Below are 26,541 nucleotides of genomic sequence, written 5' to 3'. Positions count from 1 at the left end.
TTTTGAAATATTCTTTCAACTTTTCTGTATGTTTAAAAATTCAAAATAAGATGTTGAAGAAAAAAAAAAAAAAGAAAGGACCCTATAAATAGTCTAGTGAAGTCCAACCGTCATTTTATGGTAAGAAGCTTAGAGGTGAAGCTTTTGACCAAGGTCATAGGTGGGAGGAGCTTGAGCTGGACTCCAGGTCTCCCGGCTGACCCTCTCTCCCCTTGTGTGGGTGGCTGCTGCCCCCCCCCCCCCGCCTGCAGTGAGTTGCAGAGGAACAGACTCAGCTTCCCCCAAAAGACCAAGGGGTGGTATGGGTGTGTAAAAAGGCACTTGTGTTGGTGTTTCCTTTTTGTTTATTAAGCAGATAGGTAGGTCATTTGGTTGGAAGGTATGATGTCAAAATTCTGAAGGCAGCGCCAGGGCCAGACCTGACATCCTGGGTAAACAAGTTTGGCAACCATCTGCCTGTGTTTTTTGAGCGGTGGTGGTGGTGTATATGTAAACGCTGGGGGAGAGGGAAGAGTAGGGGTAGGGCCAGGGTCAGGAAGAGCAGTGGCTCTGAGACTGGCTTAAATTCTGAGCTCCCTGAAAGAAGGGACCCCCAGGGTTTCTCTGGGGATGAAATGCAGGCACGTATTTAAAGAAAGGAAATGATTCTCTGCGGTCTGCAGCATTCTCCTCTAGCTAACAGGGTTCAAAGCAGTGGAAAGAAGAGACGAGGAGAGGAGGGAATGCCCATGCAAGTCTGGGGAGGAGGGAACAGAGAAGGAACGGGGGAGAAAGAACAGAAAAAATACCGTAGAGGAAGCCTGGGCCACAGTGGAGGATGGGTTGGGGGAGGGGTACTGGAAAGGTAAAGAGGCCGCACCTGGGGGCCTGCGAACGCGTGGAGGACTGTCAGCCTCCTCCAGCGAGAGTGTCTTGCCCCAGAACCATCCTGCCTCTCTCTTCTCCGGGTCTGGAAGTCTCAGGAGGCCGCGGTAGCGAGCGCAGAGCTCCTGGCGCTCTTACTAGGGGGAAGGGCGGGCAGGAGAGGCGGGGCCTCCCGGCCGGGCGGGAGCGAAGCCTCTGGCCGCGGGCGGGGCTCCTCTCCGGCGGGCGGGCGCCGGAGTCTGGGGGCCGCGTTTCCCCCTCCCGGTCCGTGGAGGCGCCTGGCCCCTCCTCCCCCGTCCGCCCCCACCCCCGCTGCCGCTGTCAAAGATAAACCCGGCCGTTGGTTGCAGGAGCAGCGGCAGCCGGTGATCGGGTGGTGAAGAGCCTCGGGCGCGGCCTCGCCTCCCCGGCCCGGCGCCCGCATCAGCACCGCGGACAGCACAGCCGCCGCCTCCAGTACCTAGGCGCCCGCTGGCCCACCAACCCACCGGCTCCCGGGCCCGCGGCGTCTTCATCAGTACCGTGGACAGTGCCCCGGGCCCCATCTCTTCGCTGCCAGCCCACCTGCTCCCAGAGTCAGCACCGCGAACAGCCCCCAGCCACCAGCCTCGCAGCAGGCTCGGAGCGGTCAGCGCCCCTGGAACATGGCCACAGAGGTAGGGGGTGAGCACCCGGCCCGCAGGCAGTGGCTGACTGGTGCGGGAACACATCCCCGCTAGGGGCGGACTGGGCGGGAAAGGAAGAAGGGGGGTGGGGTGGGGTGGGGTGAGGGGGTGGGGTGGGGTAGGGTAGGATGGGGTGGTTTTCCAGATCTCATACTGCGGGAAGGGGTGGGGAGTGGAATGGCAGGGTGGAAGAGAGGGGCTTCTGAGAACTCATCTCACCCCTGGCGATCTTACCCATCTGAGTGCCGAAGCTGCCCACGCCACTTGTTGGCACTGGCACCAGGTTTGCTCCAGGGACCCAGCTGGGGTTTCCCCTTACTCTGGACTGCTAGTCCTAAAACTACTTCCTTAGAGGGTTGGAGGTGAGCTTGTCCCTGTTTTAGGGGAGGGAAGGCAGCTGGTTGCTGTTGCTATGCAGTGTAGCCATCCAGCTTTTGAACCCAAAAGCCTGGCTAAGAGATGACAGACCTACCTCCACATTTCCGTCGTGGGGAGGGAGTGGACAAAGAATCCTCAGGCCAAAACCCCAAACGGTTGGTTTTAATGAGCTGCCTGCACCAGTCTCCACTTTCGCATATCATGCTCTCTTGCTTTTTCATCCCATTCAAGTTTCTTGTACCAGGGTGTCTGCATTTCCCGTGTCTGATAGGAGGAGCTGTCTTCTTCTTCAGGGTGTGCTGATAGGTGTGTCACCTTTAAGGGACTTGAAAGCTGAACCAAGGGACCTGTTGGCTGAGGGCAGAATCTTGGTGCAGTGCTTACGGGATCAGGAATTTCCTCCTGTAGTCCCTCATTTCATGTGGGAAATGGAGCTCTTTATATTCCCACTGTGTAAGCGATAAAGCCAGCACATGGAGAAGGGGGGGACCGATTCCATTCACAGCATGTTAGCAGCAGAGCTGAAAGTTTCTTCCTGTGGATTTTTGGAGTGGAACCCAGGGCACCAGGGCCTCTCCAGGTCTGATGTTGACTTCTTTTGTGGTGTTTCCCCATTTCTAACCCAGCTGGAACACAGGCCAGGGGGACAGCACAAGCTTTTAAATGATTCTGTGCATTGCCTCAGGGCATCGTGGTGAGCGGCGACATCAATACCAAGTGTTCTTGTTGCAATTCTGCTGTTGTGGCCACCACAGAACAAGGTGCAGTTGCTTAGTGCTGTTTGGCTTTGTGACAAGGCACAGGATTAGTTAGGAGAGCTCACCCCTCTGCCACCCAGGACCTTGTGAGGGGCAAGCCCTAAGCAGGCCCATGGAGCTCGGTTTTTAGGGTAGAGGAATGCAAAATAAATAAATAATTAGAAAGCTTGGAAAGTGCCAAAGTTACTGAGAAGAGCAGGAAGAACAAAGGAGAAACAGCCAAGGATATGGTCACCTTCCAGATAGGGCTGCCAGGCTATAGCAAAGGCTGCTGGTGTTCGGCAGGAAGGGACAACTTCAGCCACCTGGGCATAGCTGGGCCAGCAGTGTGGGCAGAGAAGGCAGCCACATCTGCGATGTGTTCTGCCAGATTCCAGGAGGCCCATCTGTCTCATGATATCTCCATTTCAGGTCTGTTGTGGTACACAAATGCCAACCAGCAGGCTCACATCTCTAGGTTGAGGCAGTGTTTCTAGGAGGCTGCTGTTAGGCATGCATGACTCTCCCCAGGGAGAGGTTCTGCTCATAATGCCTCTGTGAATGTAGCATTTTCCTGTGTACAAAGCACTATCACATGTGTGATCTCCTTTGAGCTTTAGAGCAACCCCGTGAAGTGGGCAAGGATGGTGTTATTATCCCCAATTAACAGCTGAGCTAGCCAAGGCTCAAGGGCCTGCCCGATCCCTGTGAAGAAGCCAAGTAAGGCGTCATTATCCCATTTTACAGATGATGCAACTGGAATGTGAGAGTTATTCAAGAAAATATGGCTCAAGAGGGGCAGGGCAAGGACTAGAGCTCGAGTCTTCTGCCTCCCTGGTCAGTGTTTTTTTCCTGCTGCATCCAGGTATATCCGTTAGCCAACAGTGTTGCTCAACAGAGAGTTGGGTGCTAGGGGCGGTGACATGAGGCTGTGTTGGAAAGGATGCAGAAGGACTCAGACTCCCTGTTCAGCCTGGCTGGGTCGGCTTGAGGGCAGAGGGACAGAGGAATGCCCAGAAGGGATGGAGAGCAGAGGACAAACATTACCCATCTCCCAATTTGGCCTTGGGTGGACCCTGCTGCCAGTACTGAGGGAGGAAGCCTTAGCTCTGCCAAGGCACAGAATGTACACATTATCTGGGCTGTGGAGTGAGTCATTCTCCCCAGGCTGTTTTTACTGTTCGGACTGAGTTAAGATTACCAGGAAAAGCCTGTTGGGAGAAGGAATACCTCATGCCAAACTTCTTGGCCATTCCCTTAGGATTCTGAATGGGAAGTCCTCAGTTCCAGCAGAAGGTGTTTTGAGAGGTGAAGAGGAGAGGAACAGAGGGAGAGAAAGGGAGAGGGAGGAGGGGGCTAGGAGAGAAGGAGAGGGAGTGTCAGGAAGACAGAGGGGGAAGGAGAGAGAGGGAGAGGGGGAGAGAGAGACATTGAGAAAGATTGGATGTCCCTGGATCCCTATGTGGAAGGCATGGAAACTGGATCTTTTCTGCTTCCTAATTTCTGTTGAGGAGTTAGCATTAGGGGAGGAGTGTGTGTGAGGAACTCAGAGGAGGGATGAGGCCTCCTGAGTGATACACTGACCTCATTTGGACAACGGTAATGAGCCATTTCCTGAGCAGCAAACCTCTTTGAATGTGTGTCACTGGGAGCAGGGTCCACCCTGGGAAACTGTCCAGATGGACAAGGACAACTGGGAAATGCCTGGTGGGGAAGGGCTTCTTCGAGTGGTGGAGTTTGGTTTCTAAGAGTTTTTAAATGCACCCAAGTAGCATTATCCAAGCAAGGCATTTGGAGGTTTGGTCTCTGAGGCCTGGAATTAACAACCAGCAAACAGCAGGTTGGGCTTGGCCCTGGTGTAGGCTTAGAAGAAGGGAGGCCCTACACCTGGGTTTCCATCCTGAGGTCTGACTTGGCTGCTTGTGACTCATGATCCTCCCTCCTCCTCCACACCCCAGCCCGGGAGCATGGTGTTGGTTCATTAGCTGAATCTCCTGATTCTTGAGTTGAGCCTCAAATGCATTCTCTGGAATTGGCTGGTTTTTAATGAGGATAGAGATATGGGCCAGATGGGGCCTCCTGTTTGTCTTGGGCAGATTGGGACTGGGAGTACTCTTCTGAACTCAGGTGCTTGCTCCTCCCCACCTCTACCAGGTTGGCTCAGTCAGGTGCGTGACCCCACTCTTCAGGCAGCCTCCCTATCCCTGTCCTACTGAAGTTCAAAAATTGGTGCCAGCAGATATATCACCACTGATGTTCTCTTTCTTCCCCATGAAATGCCTCTTGGTCCTGTCCTTACTCAGCTGCTGGCAGGCCTGGGGACAGTGGCGGGAGAGAGGACAGAGTTGAGGAAGGTACAAAGTAGACAAGAAGCCCAGGTGTCAGGGTCATTGAAGAAACCCTGGGGGACCTGCCTAGGGGAGACACAGAAGCTGTGGCCTCGTAGCAAGGTGTGTGCATATGCTGGGATCCTCTTAAGGGATTTCAGAGCATCATGGATCTCTCCTGAAAACCTCCACTTGCTTCCTAAAAGCTAAGTAGCTGGCAAGTGCCTGGAGCCTAGCTCTAGCTCTGGCCCAAGGGCCCCAGTGATGGGATTCTTCATTCAGAGGTTCTCAGCTGGCTGTTCTAAGAGTAAATCTCATTCACAGCTGTGCCTTATTTGGTCTGCTTCATGCTTACAAATGTAAAAATTTATTGGAAACATAAAAAAATCAGGATATTTGGTATTAATGAACTCTGGATTTGTGGCTTCTCTTGAGATGTCAGAAGCGCAGCATCCTGGGCTCACGTTCTCACATGGCCATGATCGGCCTGAGACAGGGCATGAGTTCTCCGATCAGCCACAGCCCTCACCCTGCCCACTTACATGCTTAGTCCCTATAAACGTTTGCGTTTGTAATCCCCGAGAAAGCCTCTTGAATGTCAGGGCCGGAAGGGGCTTTAAGTGATTATGTTGTTCCCACTTCTCAGTTTCTAGTTGAAAAAATGGAGGCCCAGTGTCAGGTGGCCCAGACTAGCACCCACATCTCCTTCTCCTGGGTCAGTGGGCCTTCTTTCCATCAGGGCCTTTTGGCACTTCACAACTGAGCCACCATGGACAGAGAGAGCCAGGACATGCTGCCTTGACTTAAATCCACCCTTCACCAACTACAGATGAATCTGTTATATTGTGCTTTACATAGATCTGGGCGATGAAGTCTCTGGAGTATACAGTGTGTCTGATACCATCTTCTAGCAACCCCTCAGGACTCCACAAGTACCCTACAGGGAGGGAAGCAGATCCCCCGTGACTCAGGCAGTGTTCTAAGGCTCAGGATTTTGGGGGTTGGAAAGGGTGTTGACCCCTCCTATTCTGGCTACTTGAGAACCCATGGATCAAAGCCAAGAGGAGATGGGACTATACTATGGAAGATAGCAGCCTAAAATGTTAATGGAATAATAAACTAGAAGTTTATTTACTGCTCAGTAAAGTCCCAGACAAGTGATTCTGACCAGCAGGTGGATCTCCTCCAGGCTGATTCAGGGACCCAGACTCTTTCCAACTTGTCTTTCCATCATCTTCAACATATGGCTTCTTTGGTTTCTGTGGAAAGGGAAAGATTACAGAGGAGTGGCTAGTCATTGTGAGCCAAGCCTATACATTCCACTCACATTCCATTCAGTCATATGGCCACAACTAATTGCAAGGCAGGTTGGGGATTAATGTAACTGTATACGGAGGAGGAAGAAGAAGGGCTGTGGTCAACAGCTAGCCAGTCACTAGAGACACATCCCTTCATGGTAGCACACAGTGCATGTGTGCACTCAGGCATAGACAAAGGAGGCTGTTGGGGGAAAGAAGCTGAGTCCATATCAGAATGGCCGAAGAACTGTTTTTTTTTTTTTCCTTCCTTCTCCCTTTCTTTCCATTTTTACTAGCACTTCCCTTGGTTTAGACCTACTTTTGTGTTTCCCTGGACCACTACAAAGATCGTGCCTCCCTTCACCCACCTCTTACCCCAGTCATCCCCAATTCCCATGCATCCCACACAGAGCTGCCTGAATGATCCCTCTGGGGCTAGGGGAATCCATCCTCAAGATCCACTGGCTCATGTCAGTTGGTTTTAGAAGGGTGGAGGAAGGCCACAGCCCTTTTCCTTGGGAAAAAGAAAAAGAAAAAGAAAAAGAAAAAGAAATCTTAACCAGACAGAGCAGACACATTAGTGAATAATGTACTTATATCACCAAAGCTTTCTTTGTTTTTCAAAGTTATCATTGGATCCTAGTGGATGTCAAGGGGGCTTTCTCAATTAAAAACCTTGATTGGAGGAATCAAGGACTATTAAGATGAGAGGAGCACCTACACAATCTCTAATTCAGTCCCAATACTCCGGGGACCACTTCTCTTATGAAGAGCAAGGGTTGTCTGGATTTAGGAAAGTCTTTGATTCTCCCTTTTTCAGAACCTTGATCTACCAATTAACTGCTCTTACCTTTCTCTCGTTACTTATTCTTTCCCCCAGCTTAAAAAAAAAAAGATTTATTTATTTTAGAGCTCATGCACATGTGAGAGAGAGCACCAGCGAGAGAGCGGGAGCGAGAGCACCTGTGAGCATGGTGTAGGGAGGGGCAGAGGGAGAGAGAATCTTAAGCAGACTCCCTGCTGAGTGTGGAGCTCAACATGAGGCTCGATCTCACAATCTTGAGATCATGACTTGAGCCAAAATCAAGAGTTGGATGCTTAACTGACTGAGTTACCCAGGCACCCCTCTACCCCCAGCTTTTAAGCAAGTTTAGATGTCTTCCATCCTGCACCCTCCCCTCTAGTAGAGCCCCCCCCCCCAGCTCTCTGTGATTGCACTGTCCTCTATACTGTCATCCCCTGCTCTTACCTAATCCACAAACCAACTCCCGTCTTGCTGAAATCTGCCTGTAGCCACTGGAGTAGACAAGGTTCTCTGCCATCTTTGCTCCTTTGCAGAAGCTTCTCCCTCTGTCTGGGCTGCTTTTACGTCCTCTCCTCACCTACTGCCTGCCCCCTACCACTGGCAAGTCCTGGCCTTCCCTTATGACTCAACACAGACCTCAGGAGTCTTTTCTGAGTAAGCGTTTCTGGGTAAGATGTTACTTCTCTGAAGCATTTATCACAGGCTAATTTATTATATATTTACTTGTCTTCCTCCCTGGAGCTCACAGACTGTCTTTTGCCCAGCATCCCCAGAGCCTGGCAGTAGTAGGGACTCAATAAATGAAAGGAATGACTGAATGGATTCACCTTAATTACACAGGATGAACTGGCTGTGTGTTCACTCTGCCCCTGGGGCTTGGTCTCCACGTGGTTTCAATGTTTGGCATATTTCACCCAGTGAAATGCTAGTTTCAAATGTGGGTGGCTAAGGCTGGAAGTGGAAGAAAGAGGCCCTGTCCTTCTGCGGAATTGAGCCCACCCCCCTCAAATGGTAGAGTCTGTGTCAATGTCAAGTCTGCAGGTATGGGCAAGGGACAGAGTTGCCCCACTCCTTCTTACCAGGGCAAGGTGTTTCTTTGATTTCTAGCTTCAGCCCACTTTATCTGTAATTTTCTCTGGGGAAGTTTGGGCATCTGGGGGCCCCTTCTTTCCTGTGGTAGGAGGTCCTGGATGGGAACGCTATCCCTGGTGCTCTCTGACCTGGGCTTTAACTTGGCCTGAACCTGAATCTCCCTCCAAGGTGGTGTGCATATCAGGTCCTCCTCTGGCCTACATGCTTCCCTCCCCAACTCTGCTGTCAACCCCACTTCTGGGGTCTGAGAGCTCAGTCTTCTTCAGTGCTGGGTTCCCCAGGCATGAGGCTGGATAAGTTGTGAATATTTGATATTTGCTAAGTGAACAAAAGTGTGAAATGTTCTGTGTGTGAGAGAGAGACAGAGAAGAAAAAGAAGGGGGGGGAGGTGGAGGAGAGGGGAAGGGAGGGAGGGAGGAAGGGAGAGAGAGAGAGAGAAGGATCTGAGCCAGCCACCAGGAATTCTTTTCCTCTTGTTAAAATTTGTTTCTGGCTCTGTTGATGGTTCCAGAACCTCCCCTTTTGGCTCAGCTTTGGCTCTGCTTCAGGCTTTTTCTAGATCTTTCTGGGATAGCTTGAGATATCTTGTCTGGTAAGCTCCACAGTCCTGCTTCCCCATGGCCTTCCTGGAGCACTGGTAGGGTGGCTAACATCCTGGTTTGCTCGGAACTTTCTTGGTTTTGGTGCTGTAAGAACCACATCCTGACACCTCCTCAGTCTTAGACAAACCTCGATGGATGGTCCCCTTGAGTGTATGTCTCCCGTATGCCTCCGCAGGTCCACAATCTGCAGGAGCTGCGGCGAAGTGCCTCGCTGGCCACCAAGGTCTTTATCCAGAGAGACTACAGCGATGGGACCATCTGTCAGTTCCAGACCAAATTCCCCCCAGAGCTGGACAGCCGGGTGAGGATGGCTTTTTTTTTTCTTGGAACACAGACCATGATGGAAACAAGGACTTAATCAAACGTATTTTTTTTTTCCAGGATAAAACTAATATGTGTCACATCACTTGTTCCATCACTTTGCATGGAAGAATTAAACCATGTCCCTGACATTGTCCTGCTGTCCCCACATGGAAAGTTAGAGCTGGAAAGGCCTCAGATTTCCTAGTTCAGCAGCCCCCAAACGTCAGCAGCACTGGAGAGTCACGTGGAGAGCTTATTAAACAAAAGCGGATTCCTTAGTCCTGCGATGGCAGCAGCGTCAGCCATGTCTGCTCTTTAGCAGTTCTTGGCCCTAGCTGCAGAGCTTTAAAAAAATCCTGATGCCCAGGTCATCAGCCAAGGGCTCTGCCTCCAGACTCAGCTACCTGGGTATCTCATGGGCCACCAGCCCCTTGCAAGCATCAGCTCCTGCTGCCAACTTTTGCTTCTGGTTCCGGGGCGTGTGTGTGCCCGGGTCCCATGCCTCTGTAGAACTGGCCTGGGATCGTAGTCGTGCTCTCGAGGGCGACGGCAGACCCTGACTCTTCCATTCAGCAGCCCAGGCCCATCGAATGGGTTTGGGAAGGCGGGGCAGGGCTGCCTTTTGCTAATCCGATCCCTAACCAGCTTTTAGGGAGCTATGGAATCTCCTCATCTCATCAAATGACATGCCTGTCCTTTGGGGCATGGTGACTCTTGGGATAGAGCATAAAGTTCTCTTAGTGTTTACTCCAGATCTGTGCAGGGACAGTGACTGGGAATCCCAAAGCTTCTGACTATTCTTGGGGAGACCTTTTGTCCTAGATGGGCGTGGAAAGTCCCTAACCTATGTGAGGGACAGTTCTGATCCTGTCGTGGTGAGTGGGGAAGGGGGTGCTCCGAGGAATGTAAAAAATGGGGCTATAGACACTTTGACACCTGTTGAATTTGGAGCATGACCTTCCAGTCTAGTGTAGGGTTATGTTTTGAAGAGCACAGACTCAGGTCAGAGCTGTGTAACCTTGGACAAGTTCACTCAGCAAGTATTTACTGAGCAACTACTCTGTATGAGCCACTGGGGATCTAGAAGTGAAGTCTTGGAGTCTATTTTCTGTTAGATGGTATGACGAATAAAATAGCAAGTAAATATGTAGTAGCTCCGGGGGTGACCAATACTAGAAAAATTAGGGGGCAGGTCACGGGGCTGGGAGAGCTGGGGAGAGGTGAGTGGCTGGGGAGGTCTGTGAGATAAGGTGAGACCTGAGCCTGGGGTGGGGGAGTCTGGGGAAAGAGTGTTGCCTCCAAGGGCACGGGTGCAAAGGACTTGGGCATTTTCAGGAAGCAGCAGGGCAGTCAGTGTGGCTGGAGTGGGGCCTGAGTGAGCAGGAGAGTAGGAGGCAGGCTAAGGGGACGTAGGGCCAGACACTGTAGGGCCTAGCAGACGTTGTAAGGACTTCTTGGATTTTACTTGGAGAGAGATGAGAAGGCTTTGGAAGCTCTTCTTCAGAGCTGTGACCTGCTCCGACTTTAGCAGGCTCCCTTGGCAGGGCTGGGGGCAGAGAGACCAGTGAGGAGGCCAGAGATGATGGTGGCCTGGACCACAGAGCAGAGCTTCCATCTGCTGACAGTGAAAAAATGCATGAAAGTGTGCTATTTATTTCATTACTTTTATTAAATTTTTAAAAAAGATTAGACTTTGCAAAGCTTTTTTTCAGATGAAGCAACTGATAATTTTTTAAAGATTTCATTTATTTACCTAGGAGAGAGAGAGAGCACGAGCAGGGGGAGGGAGAGGGGGAGGGCCAGAGATAGGGGGAGGGGCAGAAGGAGAGTGGGAGGGGCAGAGGCGGAGGGAGGGGCAGAGGGAGCCCGAGAAGCAGACTCCCTGCTGAGCACAGAGCCAGACATGGGGCTCCGTTCCAGGACCCTGAGATTATGACCTGAGCTGAAGTCAGATGCTTAACTGACTGAGCCACCCAGGCACCCCAGCAATTGCTTAATTTAATCTATAGTTGCCAGATGAATTTATAAAAATCTTATTATTTTTTAATTGAAGTATAGTTGACACACAATGTTACATTGGTATCTGAAAGTGCCTTTAAGAATAGAAGGCATAGAAAGTGCTTAATAAGTATTAGCTATTATGATTATGGATGCAGGCAGGACAGTTGTGCACACACGAGGCTGTTGTGTTCTTCATGACCTCTTAGGTTAGCGCCTTGAGGTTAGTGCCCCCTCCTGGAGAGACACTCCTGAGGTCTTACACAATCAGTCTTATGAAGTTGGAGTCCCATTCAAACATGGGGAGCCCCTACCAATTAGGCCCTGGGTGCTTTCACAGCAATCAAAATGCGGGGTGTGTGTGTGTGACGAAGTCACTAGAATTCCTGCCTGATCCCCTGCAGAAAATGTTCACATCTACAATACGGTGGGAGTTTCCAGCTTCCAAGGGAGGCCAAGTAGCCATTCTTATTCCCATTTTACAGATGTGGAAACTGAGGCTAGAGTAGTTAAGTCATTAGCCAAAGGCCGTGCAGCTAGTTGATGATCAAGTCTGGACTTGCCCCCAGGTCTCCTGACTCAGTCCAGTGCTCCACAGGCACCAGCAGCTTCTTTGGTCTTGCTGTGGGCATCTCCCCCCACCAGCGTGGCCCTACCACTGCCACCCTCCCTCCCACCTGTGACTGTCCACAGTCCAGAGAGGCTGATCTCAACGTGGTTGCCTGTCCCTCTCTCCCTCCAGATTGAGCGGCAGCTCTTTGAAGAGACTGTGAAGACCCTCAACGGCTTCTACGCGGAGGCCGAGAAGATTGGGGGCAGCTCCTACCTGGAGGGCTGCCTGGCCTGTGCCACGGCCTACTTCATCTTCCTCTGCATGGAGACCCACTACGAGAAGGTGGCTCCCTTCCTGACTGCCCTGTGTGCCCTCCCCCAGAGCCCCCCTGCTGCACCCTCATCCTCAACCGGCCCCTCTCCTTGCAGGTTCTCAAGAAGATCTCCCGCTACATCCAGGAGCAGAATGAGAAGATCTTTGCCCCTCGAGGCCTCCTGCTCACGGACCCAGTGGAGCGCGGGATGAGGGTTGTATCCTTCCTGGCTGTTCTGTGTAAGGGCACAGAGCTGCCAACCTGTAGGGTCCCTGGTGAGGCTACCAAGAAATAGGGACCACCCTAGGGGCCTCTGCTCAGGGATTTCCAAGGATTCTGCACATCACAGGTCACCCACTCCCCTCCCCCACCATAAGTTATTAATGCCGTTTGTGAATTTCAGGGTTTGCTTTTATCCAGCTGCATTTATTCACTGCTTAACACATGCCAGGTCTCATATTAACTGCTTTGAAACTATGCAATTCTTGTCATACCCCTAAAGGTGGGTGACTCTTACTATCCCCTTGTCCACGAGCACACTGAAGTACAGTCACTGGCTCAGGGCCACCCAGCTGGTGGACATCAGAGCCAGGACTGGAGCCCAGGCCCACACTTAGCTATGAGTCTGTATTGTGCCTCAGGGAATATGCACATCTCCCATCGGTTCACATGTCTACAGTCTCATGGACTCCTGTGTGGGCGTCCTTCCGGCCCCCTTTCACAGATCAGGAAATGAAGTCTTGATGGGCGGCTGGTCACCTGGAAAAGTGTGTGCACACATCCCGCCTGCAGTCATTAGCAACGAGAGTAAAATTGTTAAAAAATAAATTTTGCTAGAAAACGGAGAGGAAAAGAGTAAAGAAAACACAAATACTGGGATTTTCTGTTTACAAAACCCTGTGAGAGGGGCTTCTTTTTATTGAGCCTTTCCTAAGTAGCGGGCATTGTGCTTACTGCTTTACATGCGTGATTTCAGTCGGTCCCCAGACAACCCCGAGATTCTAGGATTACCACCATTTTACATATGCAATCGTTACTGGGTAACACGTTAAATGACCGGTCTAAGGCCACATGGCTCAAGAGCAGGCGAGTCAGGATTTGAAAGCAGTACATTGAAGTCCTCCCACTGCCCTAGCAGTGACACCACCCGTCCTGGGGTTTGGTAACTACACCCCATAGAGTGGGAGCATCTGATCCGGTGTGCGCCTGCGCCGAGCTCGGCCCTCCGGATCGTTGTGGACGTGCACCGAGTGCGTGCGCGCACGAGCGCGGCGGGCCGGGGTCTAGTGTCTACTGCTGCAAGCCTCGCGTCCTCGTCGTCTGGGCAGCGGCCCCGGCTGGCCTCCCGCTCCCCTGCTGGCCTCCGTTCGCTGGTCCGTCCGCCCCTTCTCGGCAGCTGGCAGGGGGTCCGTCCTTAACGCCGCCGCAGATCGAGATCTCCATCTACGAGGACCGGTGCAGCAGCGGCAGCTCCAGCAGCGGCAGCAGCTCGGGCAGCGGCAGCAGCGGCGGGGGCGGCGGGGCGGGGGCCCGGTGACTGGCCGAGAGTCCCTGCAGGGAGGTGTATGGCCGGACTGAGGGCCTTTCAGACCTGCGGCGGCTGCGCTACCAGAGCACCCGCTTCTGAGTCATTCTCTGGGCCCCCGCTGCTCCCGGGGGTGGGTGGGAGGGTGACTGGCCCGGTGTCCTTGCGGGGTCCGTCTCCCCGTGCCCCCTCCCGCACTCCTGCCCTTCGCCCCTGGCAGGACGGCCCACTTCCTGACCTGGCACTTTCCACAGGGGCCAGGTCGGGTCACCGCAGCCAGATCTTCTAGGGGAAGGCTGGGGCGGGGTGGGCAACAAGATTGGGACAGCCCTTTTTTCTGCCGCTCCTCCCCCAGCACCCCGGGCGGGGGACACAGGTCCCAGAGAGAATTCCCATTCTGCATGATTCCTCAGCCCAAATCCCACATCCAGCAGGACTTCCCCCTCCCCCCAAGGGTCCTGCTCCCCATGGCTGTCTTCCAGTGTCTGCGCTTTCTGGTGCCACTGCAGGGGCTCTGCCTGTCTGTGAACTTGCCTCCACCGGATTGGAGGTCTGGGGAGATGGGAGCCACTCAGTCCCCTCCTGACCCCTTCTAGACTCATGGCTTCCCCTTCCTCCATTGAAAGCCTGGAGGCCGTATTGGCCTTGCCAAGAAACATCCAACACCCGAGATTTTGCAGGACACCGGGCGCCGGTTGTGGGGCACACAGCCTGGGGCTCTGGGAGGTTATATGGAGGTCTAGAGAAATGCTTCATGGAGACATGTAGCTTTGGGGGGGGTGAACCTCAAGGACTGGAGCCAGCTTCTCGAGATTAGAACTTGTGTGTACGAGAGAATGAGTGTGTGTGCATGAAGGCACATGTGTGAGTGCATATATGTGAGAGCACTGTGTGCACGGATGCACGTGTGGCTGTGCGGGCATGTGCCTGAGCGCACGTGAATGCATGTGTGCGAGTGCACTTGTGTGAGTGTGTGTGTGAGTGCATGTGTGTGTGTGGCAGTGCACTTGTCTGTTCCCCTTGGTTGCCAGGCCAATGACCACCCCTCTCTGCATCCTGTCTTATCTTTGTATGTAATGGTCTGTGGCTGCTTCCCTGCATGGGTCCAGCCTGTCCGTTTGTTAATAAATGTCCTAAAGCTCCTTGCCCCTTGCCTGGGGCTGCCAGCTTGGCTCTTCTTCCTGGTCTCTCCCCCACCTGCAAAGTTCTCCCCACATACCTTCCTGATTCTACTGTGTACGTTCTAGCAAAAGAGAAGTTGGGAGTCTAGGAGAGCAGAGCCAACCTTCTGGGGCCTTCTGTGTCCCTCTCCCCAACCACCCCTCCCCCCATGACAAGGCAACAGGGCTACACACGCTGCATATTCAGCCCACCCAGGCTCTGGCGCTCTCTAAGGCTGCGTAAGCAAGGCTTTCTTGGATGTTCAAAGGAGCTGGCAACCTGCAGGGGAAAAGGCAAACTCCTTTCTTGAAAGGGAAGAGAAGCACCCAGCCAATGAGGCCCTGGCTGCCAAGGCCCAGGGTGGCAAGTGGAAAGGAAGCAGCCCTGTCCTGGTGCCCCGATGAGGGACAGAAAGTGGCTGCCTGCCTCAGGTGGCAGGAGGTGCGAAAAGGGTATCTCAAAGACCAGCCACTGCAGGTAACTTTCTAGAACCAAAGAGGGGCCTGGTTTTCTTTTGGACAAGAGAGCAGTATGTGGGAGGGGCCGACCCAGGGAGCTGGAGAGGGCAGCCCGGTCCCTGAGCCCAAGTGGGTGGGTCCTTGTCCAAGGATACCCCACAGAGAGCAGAGACCCAGTGAGCTCCATGGCAACCCCCTGACTCCTGGGCCTGGCCTGTGCCCTCCCTGGCCCACTGTGTGGCCGGGCCTTATGTCTAACCTGTGCCTCTCCTGTGGGATGGTTGGGCACAGGTGATGCAGTGGCCTTTGGTTTTATTATTTCTTTTTCCAATAAAAGGACTTGCCCAGCTTGAGGCTCTGCTCTGGTTCTCTCCCCTATGGTGATGGGCTGCCAGTTCTGTGCCCCAGGACTACAGTGAGGGGAGGCTCAGCTGCCCACCTGCCTCATGCCAAGGAGGTGGGGCTGAGTATGTTCCTGAAGGAGCGGTGAACCCGACATGGGCGGGACCCACCCTGTCTTCTTGGAGCTTGTCGTCTAGCGGGGAGGCTACATTCTGGCTCCTCTAATCTGGAGCCTTTCTGGGGGCATTTGCAGCCTTGGGTGGAGGGAACCGCCTGACTGCGAGCCAGGTCAAAAGTAAGTAATGGATTGATTAAATATCCATTTTTTGAGCTCTTAACCTGGGTTGGGCCCTGTTAGGGGCCAGATCACAGAGTCAGTTTTAAAGACTGGAAAAGCACGTGAGTACTGGAACCTAGCAGGATCAAACAATATTTACTGAGCACTTATTGTGTGCCAGGTACTTTGGTAAAACCCTGTCTTAGAGCTGGGAGGGGATTTAAAGATCATCTGAACTAGGCCAAATGGAGGCCCAGAGCGGTCCCATGACTTGCCCCAGGTCCCATAGCTGGTTCTCCCGAGCCAGTGCTCACTCCGACACCATGGGGATGGCATCCTGATGGAAGTTGCCTTACGCTGCAGGGTGGCTAGGGTCACACACTCAGGTCTGTGGACAAAGAGAGGGTCTCTCCAGAGTGTGGGGACAAAGGCTCCGGCCTCAGGGTGGGGGCTTGGGGGAGGTCCCCTCTGGGTGGTGCTGAATGGGACTCTGGGTGGCTTCCACACTTCTTGCTGCTCTGAAGGGGCAGCTGGGCCTTTGCCTGAACCACGGGCAGGCCTGGACCCACTGCCTGGACTCAAGCCTGGGGTGTGTGTGTGTGGTCACAATGGAGGCTGTTCTTTAACTTGAGGGGGTGTTCTGTCTGTCCTGTACGTAAGGTTATTAGTCGTAATATTAAACAATAGTAGCTAACATCACTTACTGTGTGCCAGGCACTAGGCTAAGACCCTACTTAATCATTCAGTCCTCACAACAACGCTATGGTGTGGACTGTTATTCCCATTTTACAGATGAAGAGACTGAGGCTCACAGATGTTAAATAACTTGCCCAAAGTTACGCAACTAGGAAGTGGCAGCGCTTGGCTTTGAATCTAGGCAGTCCGACTCCCAACTGTGTGGAAGATGATTAATCCAGCTTCAGGGACCCTGTCAAAACTTGAGGTCCTCAGCCATCCTCGGTAAGGATTTGACAGATTCCCAGGTAAGGACATGGAGCTGTGCCTGGTACCTCCAAGGCCAGGCTGGTACCTCTAGGCATCACGGGAGTGGGGGTGGGCTGCGCTCCTCACAGAACTGCGGGGCCCACAGGGGCCGCTTGGTGAAGGGCAGAGTGGGGAGAAGCAGGTGAGGCGTGACTTCTCTCTCCCTGGGTTTCCTCTGCTAGCTCAGTTACAGCGGGGAGTGTTTTCTCCTGCGGGTCCGGCTGCAGCCACGTCTCTGCATCCCCCTCGCCAGCCAGGAACGGGCCGTCAGCTGCCCCCGGGGCAGCTCTGGGCTGCCATTCCCTTCGCTACTGCTGTCAGGCTCTGCTCTCTAGCTTCCTTTGGGGTGTGTGAAAACCACAGGGTTTACAGAAGCTCATTGTGCCACCGAGTGGCAGAATCGTGCACTGCACCCCGGAATCAAAGCGGCCTGGGAAAGGCTCCTGGAACCCCAACCACGCAGCCACTTCCACCCGCTTTCAGAGGAGGTGTGGGGCAAAGATGGAGTCCCGTTGGTGGTGCCTCTCCCTACGGCCAGCTCCCGGGGTGCTGCCTTTCTCCTGGGAACCCCGGCCCCCTTCTCCACAGCTCTGGAAGGACTTACAGTAAGGAAGGTTACCGGCAGGAGGCACCGGCCCCTCATTTTGGCTTTACTATTGACCAAGGATGACGGCAATGCAAATGGCGCTCCTAGTGAGACCTGAATTGGAGTTCAGGCTTCACAAGAGTAGCCCGTGGTGGAGCCTCCTTGAGCCCCAGGTTCCTTCCACAGCTGTAAAATAGGGGTCCTAATACTTGACAAAATTGCTCAGACCAGCGCCTCGCATCCTTGGCTGCAATCGATGTTACCCAGGGAGCAAGAGAAACTGCTGATGTGTGGTCCTTTCCCCAGAGATGCTGATTTCATTGTTCTGGGAGTGTGGCCTGGACATCAGGATTCTTTAGTTTCCCTGGAGAGTCTAGTGTGAAAACGAGGTCGAGCACCCCTGATTTCGACCTAGAGCCTAGGAGCCTTTTCATGGGCCTCTGAAAATGTCTGAGACCCAAATAAAAGTTTATCATTACACAAAAGCAACGAGACATGAAATGAGTGCAGGCGATGACTCCACTTATAACTACTAATATGGGCAAAACGAACCTACGGTGGTAGAGCGGCTGCCCTGGGGTGGGGTGTAGTGAACGGAGGGGGCCTGGGGAGACTTCAGGTGCTCACGATCTGTCTCCCCAGCAGCGTGCTGGTTACACAGGTGCGCTCGCTTTGTGAGAACTCCTGGAGCTGTACACTTAAGATTCGTATATTTTTCTATATGTATGGTACATTTCAATAAAATTTACCAGAAAAGTTTATTGGCTCCAAAATAGGAAAAGAAAACACAAAACTGAAATTAATGTTTCATTGCATGTTTACAAAATGTAGTACTGTCAAACAGTCAGCCATAGTTCAACTCAACTGTGTGTGTGTGTGTGTGTGTGTGTAATTTAGGGAGAGTTGTGGATGCCTCTGACAATGTTTGATATGATGAGGGTGGGGCGCCCAGAAGAGAAGTTCCCTGAAACTGCTTGGGTTTACCCCAGGAGCTCTGAGCCTCGACCCCACCCCCTGCACTTAGGTGTGGGATGTGCCTTTATTGGGAGAAGCGCTTTTGGCAGATTCGCCAAGGGGTAATTGACCACCCCTAAGAAAAGACTGAGAACAGCTGTTTTGAGGAGTCAGCGAGAAACTGGCTGAGAATGTGCTGGCAGGAAATAGGTGTCCGCTAATGCCTTCTGAGGTTTCCACCCGACCCCTCTCAGGCAACTTTGGGAGGATTCATTCTCCTGGCAGCGCCCAGGGCACACCGTGCCGAGCTCCCGCTCCTCCTCTAAGGGGCTGTTTAACGGGCTTGTCGGGTCAGCGTCCGCCGGATGGCAGAACCTAGCGGGCAGCATCCTGGAGCTGCACCGGGACTCGCGGTTTTGAGTCGGGGCCGGTGGGGGAGGTGGAGGAGTGGGAAGGGAGTCAGAGGGCTGCCACAGCCTGCCGACCCCGAGTCATGCACTTAGCTGCCCTGAGTCCCAGCTCTGTCATCTGCAAAATGAGAGCACGATGAGAATGCGTCTTTGTAAATGGTCATCTATTTCTCCAAAGTAAAATATTATTGTTATTGCTGAAGTTACACCAGGACCTCATTGTACAGTGGCCTCGTGACACAGACTTATAGCCAGGTTCCAGGTTCTTGCAGAGAATAAACAGATATTTATCCAAGGGTTCGCTGATTCCCTAATATATGCCAGGAACATTCATGTACATTATTATTCCATTTAGTTCTCTAACACTCTGGTGGGTGGTTATATTTGAATTCTTATTTTATAGATGAGGAAACTGATGTTCCAGGTGGTTAGGTAGCTTGACAAGCGCCCACAGCTAGTAAGTGGCAAAGTAAAGACCCGAATCTAAGTGTCAGAGCCCAAACCCTGTTCTCATTCTGCCAGTGTGTCACAGTAGGGTAAAAGACTCCGTTCTACCTGGATTGGCTCCTACAGGCAGATTCTAGACCCAGGGAGAAGCACGTGGGCAAATGTGGACACAGAAAAATTAGCTTTGCAGAGGCATGATGGGGCTCGTTATTTTGGAGTAATTCAAGTTATTGATTTCTGTAATGGAAAAGTGATTGGGGACCAGCTACTACCTGAGAGCAGTCTGAGCAAAGCCCCGGAAGGGGGAAATGTTATACACAGCTTACTGGACCTTGTGGACGGCAATGGCCTTCTTCCCGCTGTCCCCAGTTCCTTGGTCAACTCGTGGAGGGTGGGGGGAGGACGGGGGTCTCGCCTTAGTGGTCTCCACCACCTCCCTCCCCCTGCCCCACACGTGTCAGGTGAATGGGAAATGCGGCCCACCAGGAGGGCTGGCAGGAAGAGACAGGCAGCAAGGACAGGAATGTACAGATGTGGAATCCTCTGGCCCCTGGCACAAGGTGACCCGAGAAGCAGCTTAGGCAGACGCAGACAGGTAGGTGGCCACTGAGTGATACGGTTCAACTGCACGTGGCCACTAACTCAATTAAAGGGTAGGGGCAGCGACCCTAGGCCCTCCCCTGCTTGGGCAGCTGCTTCGAGTTGCCCTGGCCATGATCTCGTGGCTCTGCTCACGATCTCCACCTGTCCTGGGACGGGAGGGAGGGCAGAGTTGGCGTGCATCCTCACCCCACTCAGTCCCTGCCTGGTGCTCCCTGAACACCATGATTTAAGGTGAGTAAATCCTCCGGGGCTGAGTACGGTTCCTGGAAAGTCTGGGCCTGGGGCCCTAGGGAGTGAAGTACCGTGGGTGGGTGGGTGGATGGATGGACGGACGGACAAGTGGATGCATACAGAGAAGGTGGGTGCCGGGAGATGACTGATGGTTCAGAGGTGAGCGAGAGGGCTGCCTGGCTTGAGATGGATGCTCACAGACCCTGGAGAGGCAGGTGAATGGATGGGTACCGAGCAGCCCCGTGCTCCCCAGTGCAGATCTAAATACAGTGCCGGAGCTCTTCAAAGGAAAGATACTGTGTAACCCGGTCCCCAGATGAACTCTGCATTTGAGTGATGGATGTGTCTCATTGGGAAGGATTCTTATAGGTCTAAGATCACCCCAGTTAATGACTTATGGATTGTTGTAAAATCAGGCAGTGCTAGAAGTGAAAGCAGGAGATTAGAGGGCCTGGGACAGGTTCTAGAATAATATCTGCTTTGCATCAGCTGGCTGCTGCACTGTGCACTGTGAATGCTTCAGCTCCGCAGCTCTGTGAGTTCTTAGGCTTTCCATTCTGTGGAGGAAGAAACTGAGGCTCAGAGGAAGCAGCTTTAGGTCACTAACAGGTCGTGTAGGTGGGGTGTCTGGGAGTCAGGCCTCAGTCCATCCGATCCCAGAGTCTCAGGGCGAAGAGAATGTTTTAAGGATAGGTGGAAGGAAGGAGGGAGGCAGGGCCATAGGAATTTTGCATCAGCTCTCTAAGAAAGAGTATGGCATTCTGGCACACGAGACACATTCTTTGTTGGGGTGAGGCTTTGAGACCCCTCTCTTGCCTCTTTCCTCTCCGTGTCTGCCTTCAAGGCCTGTAAATCTTGAGCCAGGGGACCTGAAAGCACAGTGAAGGTATATATGGGGTTTACCTTCCTCCCTGGGGCCCAAGCTTGTTCCTCTGCCACGGTCCCCATGGGCAGATGGGGAGGGGACTGGGCTTTGCTCCTTCCCCAGGAGCTCTGCACTCAGGTCTGGGGTGGAGGGAGGACAGTGAGGCCTTAAATCGATCTTTTGGTGGAGAGAGGGGTATATTAAATGATTCTGGGTGATAGGTCCTTCATGGCAGCTGTGGGGCTGGCCATGAAGAAGGACAGTGAGCTCCCGCTACAGCATGTATTCTGGGCTCCAGACTTCCCTTCTGGCAGGCAGGCCAGGCTCAGGAGGTTCTGGGCAGGGACTTCCTGGGAAGGGGTGACGCGGGTCGTCTTAGTGGTCTCCACCACCTCCCTCCCCCTGCCCCACGTGCCTGTCAGGTGAATGGGAAATGCAGCCCACCAGGAGGGCTGGCAGAAGAGGCAGGCAGCAGGGACAGGAATGTACAGATGTGGAATCCTCTGACCCCTGGCGCAAGATGACCCGAGAAGCAGCTTAGGCAGACGCAGACAGGTAGGTGGCCGCTGAGTGATACGGTTCAACTGCACGTGGCCACTGACTAACTCAGTTAAAGGGTAGGGGCGGCGACCCTAGGCCCTCCCCTGCGTGGGCGGCTGCTTCAGTTGCCCTGGCCATGATCTCGTGGCTCTGCTCATGATCTCCACCTGTCCTAGGAGGGGAGGGAAGGAGCAGGAAGCAGGCATCCCAGCCCCACTCAGCCCCTGCTCGGTGCTCCACGAACACCACGATTTTAAGGTGGGTAAATCCTCCTGGGGCTGAGTACGTACCCTCGTCCCCTGTTCTTGACCTTGGCTGCAGCCTCGCTTCTCAGCTGTGCAGGACCCTCTGTGCACCTAGTATTTCCACTCAGCTCTTTTTCAGTGGGGTTCCATGGGCCAAGCGTGGTTCTTTGGGCACTTAACGCTGACTCTGATTCTGGGTCAGCCCCATGGAAAGAAAAAGCTCTGCCCGCCCCCTTCCTATTTCAGAAACTGTTGATACAACTGTACTTATGAAATGCTTTGAGCTTTCTGGAGAAGGAGGCAGGGTGAGCAAGGAGGAGCCCCAGGCGGGAGTCAGATTCCCCGCTAGGCTGTGGTCCTCTGGAAGTCACTGTTCCTTTTGGGCCTCAGTTTTCACAGCTGAACAGGATGGGGGCAGGACTAAATGACTTCTCAGGTCCCTCTGTAGGCTTCTGTGGTGGTGGAGGGCCCAATCCCCAGGCCAGGTCACCAGCTGCTGGTGGACCTGTGCTTTCTGCAGCCTGGTCAATGGCACAGTCTCCTAGCTTTTTTTTTTTTTTGCCTAATTTTATGATCATTCTCTCTGGGAATGGCGCTGCGTGAGCGCTAAGCTGAACAGCACCACAGCCCAGGCCCCAGGAAGGTTTGCTCTGCTCCCTTGGGCTATTTTCAGTCTTGAGGTCTTTTCCTGCAAAGCTGTCAGCTGCCCGAGGGCAGCCAGGGTCCTCCACATCTCCCACATCGCGGCTCCTGGGAGACCTGGGCCACACAGCAGGGCGTGCTGGGAGCCGTGTGAGCTTTGGCATTGAATAGACCCAGGCTCCATCCTGACCTTTGCTACTTATTAATATTATTAACATTTTAAATTTATTTGTGGCTTTACTTGTGCCAGGCACCATGTCGACTGTTTTTATATCATCTTGTTTAATATAATGACTCCGCGAGGTAGGTATTATCCCCATTTTACAGATGAGAAAACTGAGTGTGGAGGACAGCACACCTACTTTACATTTCTGCTCAAATGCCTCTTTCCCAGAGCGCCCCCCCCGCCCCACCCAATTTAAAGGGTCTTCTGCCTCCATCCCAGCGCTCTCGATGTGCCTTCGTGCTGCCGCCCCCACCGCGATAGACTTCACACCTCTGACACGCTATATTCTTTACTTCTTATGTCGTTTAGCACCTGCATATGTCACCAGGCCATTCGGGAATCTTCGGCAGTGTTGTACACAGACGTATGGGCCAAGCCACAGAGCAATGCCCAGCATGCAGTACGTGTCCAACCAGCGTATGCCAAGTGACAGTTGGTTAAATCCTTTGCCCAGGTGTCAGTTACCTGGGGGTTGCTCCCCAGAAGGCTTCAGAACACAGGCTTGGGAGCCAGGCAGTCGCCAGTCTGAATCACAGCTTTTGCCACTTCATCAGCTATGGACGTTGGGGAACTTGTTCTTTCTGAGTCTTGCTTCTTTGGTGATAAAAGAGATGAGTAACCTTTATCCCATAGCACGGGGGTGGGGATTCCTGGGGCCATCCACGTAAAGTTCTGGGCATATGATAGGCGTTCCGTACGTTCGCTCCTTCCCTTGAGGAGGGTTTTTAGCTCTTCTCGTTTCTCATTTTCCTCTCATGGCCTACCCTTCGACTACTTTGCTGTTCAACTATAGTTCCCCTAAGAGGACTGCTGCGGAAGGAGGGGTTGGCGTGATCCGTGCCGTTAACCAGCCTGTGCTGTCTCGCCTCCTCCTTCCTCTTCTGGGACGTGTCTGTTGCTAAGGAGACACCACAGCAGCCTGACAGGATGTGGCTGGGGTTCTGGCCACAGTGAAGGAGAGAGATGTGGTTGACCCCAGGGAGGGAGAGAAAGGGAGGGACTTGGCTTGTCTCCTGGGCTGACAGTCTGGGTGGAGTATCACGCTGGAATCTGCTGGAAAAACCCAGCTGGCTCCCTGAGAAAATGAAGTGTTCATCCTCCGCCTCTGTGGGGCTCCCAGAGAGATAACCGACAGCCCTGCTGGGAGGCTGGAGTGGAGTTCCTGCTTGGGTCACAGTTCAGTGGTGCTGGTCAAGGTGTGATACCCAGACCCTGGGAGGGGGCCATAGCAGCCAGAGTGACACATAATCAAACTCTTGGCCCTCAGAATGGCACCTCCCCAGAGCAGGGCTGGCAACGGAGTAGATGCTTGAAGAGGCTGCATGCCTGATTCATGGCTTCGCGTTTGCTAAGGCCAGCCATGCCGGCTGGTGAGGGGACTCGGCCTGGACGCTGCCACCTCTTCTTGCAGCTGGAGTGTGACTCTGTGGTGACTGTCATAGATCCTGGGCTCTTCAAGGACTCCATTTCCTCCTCCCCAACCCATCCCCTGCCCCTGGGCAGCACAGAGAGATGGTGGCTTTTGTGTCACTGGCTAGCCCCCCCCCTGCCCCCCAATGGGAAGGAAGCATCCATGTTAAGAGCTCAGGCTGGGGGCCAGACCACCCTGATGGAGTCCTTCCTGTTTGTCCCAGCTGTGTGAGCCGGACAAGCCACTTAGCTTCTCTGTAAAACTGGGATCATTACAGCAATTTCCTCTTGGGACTGTTGTGAGGATTACACAGGCTGATACTTCTAAAGAGCTTAGATCTGGCCCAGACGTGTCAAGCTCACTGAACGTGGCTATTCCTCTCATGTTGAGGGGTACATTCCTGGAGAGAGGAGTGTTCTCGGGCAGAATAAAAATGGTATTATTATTATTACTAGAGTGAGCCAGGGCCGCCCCGGATGGGGCACAGCTCCTCTGTTCGTGAGATCCCCTGTAGGCCCGTGCCACTTGTCAGCCCTGGAGCCATTTGCAATTTTTTTATAAACTCAAGTCCAGTATAAGGCAAGATGATGTCAGGAGCCTGAGCGGGGCTAAGGGACAAAGAAAGGACTGAATTATTTGCGCTCAGAAGGGGAAGGCAAGGGTGTAACCCCTGCAGACATCAGAGGAAGGGGAGTTGGAAGAAAGAGGGATGGTGATCCTGTGCCCAGCTAGCTTGGGGCTGGCTCTGGGGCCAGTTCAGCACAGACCAGCAAATGTACTGGACTGGGGGCACTTGGCTCAGAAGCCTGGATTCCTGGCCCGCTGGGGAGGCTCTGTTATTTGGGGGCAGGTAACGCTGAGTTGGGTCAGTACCTGCCTGGCCTCTGTATCTTTTAGTCTTGTATTTCTTTCAACACAAGCATCTTGGGGGGCAAGAGACGTGACCCCCCTCATTGGACCTTGTCACTTTTCTCGTGGAAGGGACCCGGTGCTTGTCACATAGGAGGTTCCAAATGAGTGCTTGCTGAATGAATATTTGAATGAGTGAACGAATGCAAAGAGCTCGCTTTCTGGTGTAGCAACCCAAGAATTTAGCTAGATTTCTCAGAAAGTCCCTGTAAGTCCTACTCTCATCCCATGCACTGGGCTCTTCCATCTGGCTCGAGGAAGACGGTGTGGGGACAGTAACCATGTCATCTCTACTTACCATTGTATGCCCTGAGCCTAGCTTAGTACCTGGCACTCAACTAATATTTGTTGAATGACTGAATCACATCCAAAGTAACCCTTCTTACCCCGGAGCTGGGATTTGTAGTCGTGCTCCTGACGCTGGGGGAAGTTGGAACTCCTCTTGGTAACTCATCTGGCCCCACCACCAAGTAGGGTAAAATGACACATAGATACCCTGTTACAAGAAACCCAGTGTATGAGGATTCATGGTTATTACTTTAGAAGGTATCCTCTGAAGTCTGCTGCCATCCTGCATTTTCTGATGTCCTTGGCAGGCTGTCTCACTAGCTGTCCTGTCCCTTATTCTCACGCTGTTGTGTGCGGTCTGTCGATGGACACTGTTATCTTGTCATTTACCATTACATCGGGAACTGCTGCCTCTGTGGGTTTTGGGTTTTACTTATCTTCCTATCTCAGATCCACTTGTTCATTTCGAGAAAGGCAGCAGCTTCCAGAGTGACTAGGGAAGAGTGTGAACAGTGACAGCCCTGTCTGTTACCCCCTGACAAGACGGCGTGGTGGGAAAGGGCTCTAGCTTTGCCTGGGGGCCAGCTGGCCCTGTGACCTCCAGCAGATCACTTCATCTCCCTGAGCCTCATCTCCGGGGCCCATCCACACCTTTAAATCTATGTGAACACACAGGAGTGGGCTTTCCAGAAGCGGAGCAGTTTTGAAGTTGTTATACGCTTACTTGTGAAAACGTAGCTGTTTTTAAGACTTTTCATTTAAGCTCCTATTCTGAGTGTAAAAACAGTACTAGCTATGAGGTATTCATATTTTGTGATTTATTGGGAGTATTATTATATTAGAAGATGGTAGGTTTTTTAAAAATATGTTTTTAAAATGCTTGCTGCATTCTTAAGTGTGATTTTATTGTATCTTGGGGCAACTTTTTTTCCCCGCGAAGAATAGATCTGTGATTTATAACAAGCCTTCCCTACCAGTGCTGCTTGTGAAAGTATCCTGTGGTGTTACATCATTCCCAAAGGGTGCTCTGGCTACAGAAGCGTCCAGGTTTCTAAGCATATTGCAGGGAAGACCAATTTGCCAGATTCTTTCTAGAAATCAGGGTAACTTGAGACTCACTGTGTCTGTGTCCAGCCAAACACTGAAGGGTTTTAGAAAGGAAAGGGCTTTAGGGATATACCAGACTAAATCTCTTGCTATTTAGATTAGGGAAACTGAGGCCCAGTGTAGAAAAGCGACTTCCTCCAGGTAAAAGGCCAGAATATTCCCTCCACTATCTGCCCCTTGCTCATCCTACATGCCTTGCCTTGTCCAAACTCCAGCCCCCCAAAAGTGAAGATTAGTGCACATACCTAAACCATTGCTCATGCTCAGGGAGGACACTTTCCCTGTCGCGTGATTTGCTTTCCAAGCGCCCCACGATGGACGGGCTACTGCTAATTCAACATTCCAACCAGCATCTACTTGCCCCAGACACAGTTTTGTTTTCACCAGCTAGGCAC

At 52.8% G+C, this 26,541-nt stretch overlaps 2 protein-coding genes across 5 annotated transcripts in view; both read left to right on the top strand.

Annotated features, from left to right (window-relative positions):
- ZFYVE27 (zinc finger FYVE-type containing 27) overlaps nucleotides 1-1,330 on the top strand; it is a 94,970-nt gene extending 93,640 nt beyond the window's left edge. Inside the window, exon 11 of the mRNA XM_087862824.1 lies at nucleotides 1,215-1,330. The gene's annotated coding sequence lies outside the window, so the exon portion shown is untranslated. The remainder of the gene's footprint in view (nucleotides 1-1,214) is intronic.
- The window catches only part of GOLGA7B (golgin A7 family member B), a 42,958-nt gene extending 29,470 nt beyond the window's left edge, over nucleotides 1-13,488 (top strand). The window contains exons 1-5 of one of the 4 annotated variants that reach the window (XM_045784795.2): nucleotides 1,390-1,520; nucleotides 8,944-9,069; nucleotides 11,812-11,964; nucleotides 12,051-12,152; nucleotides 13,365-13,488. In XM_045784795.2, the coding sequence (XP_045640751.1) occupies nucleotides 1,509-1,520; nucleotides 8,944-9,069; nucleotides 11,812-11,964; nucleotides 12,051-12,152; nucleotides 13,365-13,472 (501 nt within the window). In that variant the 5' untranslated portion in view covers nucleotides 1,390-1,508 and the 3' untranslated portion in view covers nucleotides 13,473-13,488. Of the gene's footprint in view, nucleotides 1-1,389; nucleotides 1,521-8,618; nucleotides 9,070-11,811; nucleotides 11,965-12,050; nucleotides 12,153-13,364 lie in introns of those variants that run through there. The other 3 variants (XM_087862826.1, XM_087862827.1, XM_087862829.1) reach the window with 3 other exon arrangements.
- Nucleotides 13,489-26,541: the final 13,053 nt, after the last annotated feature.

This window comes from Ursus americanus, chromosome 6 (assembly GCF_024610735.1).
Source record: "Ursus americanus isolate L20-20 chromosome 6, mUrsAme1.1.p, whole genome shotgun sequence".
NCBI lineage: Eukaryota > Metazoa > Chordata > Mammalia > Carnivora > Ursidae > Ursus > Ursus americanus.
Note: the sequence above shows the minus strand (reverse complement) of the source record. Positions and strands in the feature narration are given on the sequence as shown.